We start from the raw sequence: 7,767 nt of genomic DNA on the forward strand, positions 1-7,767 counted from the left end.
ACATCTCCCCCAAGTCTTGTAGGTCGTATTTCTATCAAATGAGATGTATTCTCACCCGCTTGTATCTCTTAAGGTAAGTTGGATCTTGATAGAGTACGGGAGATAAAATCCCCACAAGAGGATAATACCTTGACATTGTTAGGAGTCTATTTAACTGCGCAAAAAATGATATTTCGCAAACTTCTCTATCAAACTTTCAACAAATATATATAATATATAACATAATCATATATCTATGATTTTAATATATATCAAGATGAAACGTCGCACGTTTTTACAAAAATTGTCGGTCCATTGCGCCTTTGAGCTTTGGTGACTAAAAGATAGGAATGAAGAGCCAGAAATGACACGGTTTAGTTAAAGGGAGGCCAATTAACAGCTAAAGAACATTCGGATGGAGTAATTAAGTTGTTGGAAGAAAAATTAAAGCAGCAAATTAAATGCAAGGTAGACGTTGTTCTCATGCAAGTCGTTTTTGGAAATCTATGGAAGTGTGTGCCCCAAGTAGGTAAAGAAGGGATCCAATTTTCAGGGTGATGAGGGCGTTGTGTCAAAGTTTCCACCCTCCATTAATTGGCCTTTGTTTCATTTGTTGGGGTTTTCTTCTCTACCTCACTTGTACAATCTCCTTCCCTAGTTTGGATCTTTGTTAGTGAAGCAACCAAACGGGGTTCTTAATTAATCATCAATGTCATTGAACTATTTCATGTTATTCTTTGAGGTCGTTGTCTTGGGGTCATTAACCTCAACTGCTTTTCTAAGAGCAAAGCTTTCTTTAACCTTGTCGTTTGTATTCACGCTGATCCAAATTTCAATGGTGAGGAGATGGAGTTTAAACTTGATTCGAGCTCGAATTACTTAAGGTCAGTTTAATTACATTTATATTATTTATATATTCAATTGTTTGAGTTTGAGTTTCATTTATTTATATCTAAATAACAAAATTTAAGGTTTAATCACAATGTGTGGTAGTTGCTCACCTCGATCCTCAACCATGTGGTTGAGGGTTCAATTCCTACTTATCGGAATGGAGCACATCTAATAGTTAACTGTTTATCTCTTCAGAGTTTTTGTGGCAAAAAAACAACCACTGCTATCGACGGTGAATATCCTAATTTTAACTGTAAAAACTGTCCGAATTGAGTATTAAGATATTGGATTTTGACTTTCTCTATAGCTCAAGATACTCTGCTTGACAATGACAATATTTAATTTAAGTAGCTTGTTAGTACAATAATCTTACCTACATCCTAATTTGGTCATTATAGACCATAGGCAATGCATATCATAACTCGAATCCCTTAAAAACAACAATTTCGTTATGTCCTTACATCAAATCCATACAATGCTCTTTCGAAAATTAAGATTTCAAAATTTTTGACATATTTTTCCCCAAAAGGGTTTTGATTCTATTTTCCATTTTCTTCTTTCGAAAGAAGAATTATATTCTTTGTTGGGACTTCATTCCTCTCAACAATTTTATTAATCTAAACCTTAATATCAATTATTGTGAAAAAAAAAAACAAAACCATAATGAATGTGGATATGAAATAGTGGTAGTTTCTTGGGGTAGGTTGATGTTGGTCCGATTATTTTATTTCTCCATTATTGGATCTTTACCTCATATCTTCTTACATTCTTCATAATATTGAAGAATAATATGTTTTTATTGCTATTACATCTATTGCTCCTAGACCTACTATTGAACACATATTATTTTTTATTTTTAATAATAAAAAGAGAGAATTTTTGGAAATTGTGGATTCTGGATTAGTTATAATTTATTTGGAGTTTGGGTGAATTTAAGGTAATTTAGGGTAATTTAAAATTAATATATAATTCATCTAAAGTATTATAAAAGCTTTTTGTATTAGGAGGTATTTATATCCTTTATAGGTAAATTAGTTTTTGTACATTATCAAAAAGTAAATTGATCTTTTTTGTTAAAATTTTTTATCAAGTTCTACTATTAAAAACTAGTATAATTAATAAAAAAACCAGATCATTACACGTGGCATTCCATGTGTACATCATTTTAACGTACAAGAACTAGTTTTTAACAATAGAAATGGATAAAATTTTTAACAAAAAGATCAGTTTATTCTTTATAATCTAATTTATAGAAGCTAATTTGTCCATTTCTTAATAGATGAGACGAATTGCAATCAAACTCTTAATATAAAAACTTCGATAATACTTTTACCATATAATTGATATATGACTATCATAGATTTAATTTTAAACCAACATAGGTACCTAAAAAAAAGTCAAATTAAGCTAATTATAAAATATAAAGTTTAAATTAATTATGGCAGCTAGGTAGAGTTGAAGGTGTAGGATGAAGTTATTAATTAAAAGAGAAATGTTTTTATTTATTTCACCATTGAAGCTTTAATAATTCATAAAATTGCAGATATGTGAAGGGGCACAGTCCCTGCAATTTTTTTGAGTTATAACTCAAGTTGTGATGTCAACTTCAGGCAATTTATCAAAGTTAACAATTTTGTCTCACTTCACTTAATTTGGCAAATAAATATATTTCATAAATTATGGGTTCATCAACCAAAATTGAAAATAATGACGATACCTTTCATGAGAATTTTTAATGTAGACCCCATTTTATCCAGGGTCTTTTGAATTTATTTTTAAAATTCTATTTTAGAATTATTTTTTATGAAAATAATTATTTCAGAAATCTTTCCTAATTTAAAAGGTTGAAATATAAAATGTTAATAAATATTTTTTATAATGTAAAGCTTGAATTGATCCATTTGAATGGAATACTTTTTTTTGGAGACGCGAAAGCAGGGTGGAGTAGATTCTTTTTTACAAGGGTTTAGAGCAATTATGGTAATTGTTTGTCTCATCCCTTACTTTATTATATAAAATTAACATTTTATTTTAAAAAAAAATTATATTTAAATATTTATTTACTTTTAAAAATATTAAAAATAATTAACAAAATATAAATTAAAGCATAATAGAGTGGGATGAGTGGTGAACCGGTGATAGATTTGGCAACCTCCTCTCACTTCACTTCATTATCATCCCTAAATACGTTTTTAATTGGGTGTTCAAATTTTTTGAATCGCATTGTTTTTTTTAATACTTAATTTTAAATTTTTTTATTAAATCCTAAAAGGAGGACATGTCACTTTGGCAAAAGAAAAGAAAGAGTGCATGTAACCTTTTAAATTCTATTTGTGAATTTTAAATACAATGTATTAAATAATTTTAAGAGTGTAATATTATATATATACATCAAAGGGCAAAGTTAAAAATGTTTGTTAGGGGTCAAAATATTTATATAACGTAGTACTGTAATTATTAATTTTATTTTTTATCAAATTAATATTTAAATATTACTTTGTATTAATTTATCAAATTGAATTAAAAATATTATTAAATTTATCTTAAAAATTTATAAATTTTATAAATGAAATCAAGCTAAAAATGGATTTTGGGAAGAAATTATTTTATGAACCCTTTCCACCACATCATTTATAGTCTCTTTCCAAGTATCTAATGACATTTTAGCAATTTTTTTCCATATCATTGGCACACAATTTTGGTAATTTTTTTACCTTAAACATTAAACCCCAAACCCAAAACCTTAAACTCTAACACTAAATCCAGAACCCAAATCCTAAACACTAAACTTCATACTCGAATCTTGAACCTAAGTTTAGGGTTCAAGTTTGGGGTTTTGGATTTGAAGTTTAAAGTTAAGGGTTTAAGGTTTGAAGTTTAGGGTTTAGGGTTCTAGGTTAGTAGTAAAAAAATACTAAAATTATATGTCAATGACATAAAAAAATTATTAAAATGTCATTAAATAATTGGAAAAGGACCATGCATGATGTGGTAGGAAAGACTCATAAAATAATTTCCCTGCTTTAAGAGAGCCAAACAGAAATTATCATATTTTTAAACATCAATTATAAAATTAAAATAAAAATTTTCAAAATTTCAGAAGGTTAAAATGAAAATTTACTAAATTCCCCATGATATAAATAATATGAGGTGGTAATAAAGTGATTAATTTGAGTCGGTATCAAAAAAATGATAGTGACTTTCTTCTTTAGTTTTCATCAAATAACAATTCATGAAAATAATGGCTTTTAAAAATTAAAGAACCAATGGGTGTCAATATTTTTTTTAAACCAGATTGGAATCACTTTGGCTTCTTTGTTTTGCTATACAGCTTGTCATTAATTTTTGTTATCCTTTTTTTATTGTTCATATTACGTGTAATTTTGTCATTAGTTAGATTCGTATCTGCATGCATTACCTTTGAACATATTGCTTAATTATGTAATATTAATATATTAATAACATTGTGGAGGGAAGCAATTCAAAAAATTCATGTAAGGGAATATGATATACTACTCTATCATAATAATAACTTAGCCTATATATAGCTAGCACTTGTAAATTGATAACAAAAGTGTCTTTTTTTTTTAGTACATTAGGTCTATCATGATTGATCAATTGCAACTCTTTACCTTAAACATTTAGCTGTAAAATCTATACATGGCCTAAAAATATCACAAGTTGGACCAACATTTGAATGTAAGTTGCTTAAATTTGAAGGTGGTTTTTATTTTAATTTATTCATAAAAAAAGGCATGATTCCAAAATTTGATATAAGTAATCAATAATTAGGAAAGGATGGTGGAGAAGAGTGTTAGTTCATTTGCGATAAGCGAAGAGTCAAAATAAGGAGGAGACGGAGAAGGATTGCTAAGATTGTTGTGTAAAGTTTTTAGAGTAGGAGTTGATCTTTAGTCTCTCGTGCACTCAGGCTTATATAAGGACGCTCACTCTTTATCATGTAGTGTTATGTAGTTGGTAATATAGTGTACTGTAATGTTGTACGCATCGGCTAGATGGTAAGGCAATTATAGGTCTATCCCTAAGTTGACTTAGATGTGAATTGCAAAGGGTCGTCTGTGAACCCCCAACACTAACATATAGTTGATATAGATAATTTCTTATACAGGTCGTACACAAACTACTCCTGATTAAAAATCATCTGTGAACTGTCTAATAACTTATTGCGTATCGTGCTTAATACATATAACAATTTTAACGAAAATCTTTTATTAGCATTAAATCACAGCTGCCTTATTTCTACCGATATTTAGGATTCAAGGTTGGTTTATATGGAATCTGATCAGCTCAGCAAATCCCCTGCCGGACTGTACCTATGATGTAGGTTCATATATATATATTTCTCCCCTCATTATTGCCATACAAATTCTAACTGTATTTTCATTAATAATTCAATTACAAAGCTAAGCCATCCGTTACCATTCAATGAATGAATAAACAAAGTATGCTCGAGAAACCACTAAAGGTATGAAGATTTTAGAATGCGAAAATCTTCTAGTAGAGTGCTAAAAAGTTTGATTTTTTTAAAAATTAACTTTAAAACATTTTTTTTCATTTATGATATGAGGTAAAAGAATCATTCAACCTCCTATATTGGGAGGCAGATTGTATTTTGATATTTTTATTCAAAATATGGATAAACTAGTCATTATACATTAAATCAAAGAGTAAACCATTTCATCAATTTATTTTGGTAAAAACTAGCTTGATTGATGGAATAACTAGACAGTTATACAAGGTGTCTCGTGTTCATCATGCTGATTTTTTAACAATAGACATGAATAGAATTTTTTATAGAAAGATCAATTTGTTCTTTAATTTAACGTATAGAAATTAAATTGTCCATATTTTGAGTAGAGAGGAAAAATGCAATTCGACTCCTAGTACAAAGAACTTCATAACACTTTTAACATGACCTTTTTAGTTCAGTTTTAGAATAATTTTGGAATCAAATGAAATTTTAGAATTAAAAAAATTTAAAAAACTATAAAACCATTATATAATTATGGAATCCACACAAAAAGCAGCCCTTTCCATCCTGCTAGCTAGCTGCCTTTTCGTTTTCAATATTTAGATTTTTTTAGGGGTCAGACTATACCCAGAAAAGGCTGAATCTAAAAGATAAGAAAAATGTAAAATAACAGAAAGTATCAAACACATACTTAATGGGGTATATGCTACAAAAAAGAGGTACATAGACATTGCTATTCCTCTCAAGTTTCAATCAAGATGTTTGATTAAAAAACATATCTTCATCTCTTCCACCCTTTTCTTTTTTCTTTTCTCTCTCTAAATTTTGCAATATTAAGACCTTGTACCTGTAAATACATATATCAGATTTACATTGTTGAAAGGGGTGCATTTATTACAATACTCATAAATATTTTCACCTCTCTTTCCTATTAAACCTCCGCGAGGACTAAATTCTCGACACATATTATTCATATTGATCGCCTTCTCTTATGGAGCCTCCTAGATCATCAGAACCATCTCTGTCTGAAACTTCGACCGTCAACTCGGTATCGAATGGTCTCAAAGATGATGACAACTATGATCTTGTATTGGATCTGAGCCTTTCCAACAAAGATGACTCGAAACCCGAACTCAATCTCATCGAATGTTTCAAGGTCACCGTTTCGTCTGATAATCATCAAGATTGTTTGGGAACTCCTCAAGGTAATGAAACCGAGCCTAGAGTGTTTTCATGTAATTATTGCCAAAGGAAATTTTATAGCTCACAGGCTTTAGGAGGGCATCAAAATGCACATAAACGAGAAAGAACACTAGCCAAACGAGGGCAACAAAGGGTTGTTGTTGGCCTTGGTGGTGATGGTGGTGGTGGTGGTGGAGCTTCTTTTGCAGCTTTTGGTCACCCTAATACACACTCTGGTCGATATTCCACCATGGCTTCCCTTCCTTTGCATGGCTCTTTCAATAAATCGCTTGGGATTCAAGTCCATTCTATGATACACAAGCCATCTATTCCTTCATCAACACATATATACGGGCATAATGAATGGTCTAGACGGCCTATTCATCAAACACCGGCAATTGGGCATCTTTCATTAGAGAATTTTCATGTGGGATCATCGACAAGTAACGGTACTGCTGCTAGGTTCGAAAGTAGTGTACGGAAGTTTGGTCCATCCACTGAAGGGATGAAAGGATATTGGTGGGATAGTAGTAGTGTTAACCCTTTCAACACTAAGCAAGATGAGTTGAAACTTGACTTGTCTTTGAAGCTCTAAGTAGTCTAGTTTTAATAATCTTCTTCTTTGCTAATCACAGAGTATTCTAGTTAACATTTTCTTTTCTGTTGTTTTTTTGTCTAATTTTGCTAGAGTTTTCCTCTTTGTCTTATTTCCCTTTTTTAAGTTTTAGTTGGATCTTTTGTAATTGCATTTTGGTTAGAGAAAACTTTTAGAGATTCTACTATTTGAAATTAACTTTCTATAATTTGAGGCTAGCAAAATCATTTTCTATGTATTCTTTTATCCAATCTATATTGACATCGACGATATAAATACACTTTTATTCACGTATTATACGAAGATTGCTTTCTAAAACTTTAGCTTAATTAACATTGTTATTATTGTAGTAACGAGGAGGACATATATTTGAAAATGTTTATATACTTTTTTTTCTCTAATTTTAAGGTTAGGAGTAGTTATAAGTAGAAATAGCTTTTCAACTATGCATGAACTTGGTTTTAAGTTTCGCTACTTTACATAAAGAACTCAAGATGCAATTTTGTAGGTATAAATATATAATTAGGGCATTAACAAGTGTTGGCTCCAATTATAAGGAAATGAATCGTAAAATGAATATGAACATAATATATATATATAATTAGGATAGCCTAGTAGTATTTTCAAT

The 7,767-nt window shown here is 29.9% G+C and overlaps 1 protein-coding gene across 1 annotated transcript; it reads left to right on the forward strand.

Annotated features, from left to right (window-relative positions):
- Positions 1–5,990: 5,990 nt before the first annotated feature.
- LOC107934638 (zinc finger protein 1) lies at positions 5,991–7,347 on the forward strand. Its single transcript, XM_016867113.2, has one exon. It carries the CDS (start codon positions 6,354–6,356, stop codon positions 7,137–7,139), a length of 786 nt encoding a protein of 261 aa, XP_016722602.1. The 5' UTR covers positions 5,991–6,353; the 3' UTR covers positions 7,140–7,347.
- The last annotated feature ends 420 nt before the right edge of the window (positions 7,348–7,767 follow it).

Source organism: Gossypium hirsutum, chromosome A06, assembly GCF_007990345.1.
Source record: "Gossypium hirsutum isolate 1008001.06 chromosome A06, Gossypium_hirsutum_v2.1, whole genome shotgun sequence".
In the NCBI taxonomy this organism is placed as follows: domain Eukaryota; kingdom Viridiplantae; phylum Streptophyta; class Magnoliopsida; order Malvales; family Malvaceae; genus Gossypium; species Gossypium hirsutum.

Excerpts from the sequence above, each read along its gene's own strand:
- LOC107934638 (XM_016867113.2), top strand. The coding sequence starts at position 6,354 with ATGGAGCCTCCTAGATCATCAGAACCATCTCTGTCTGAAACTTCGACC.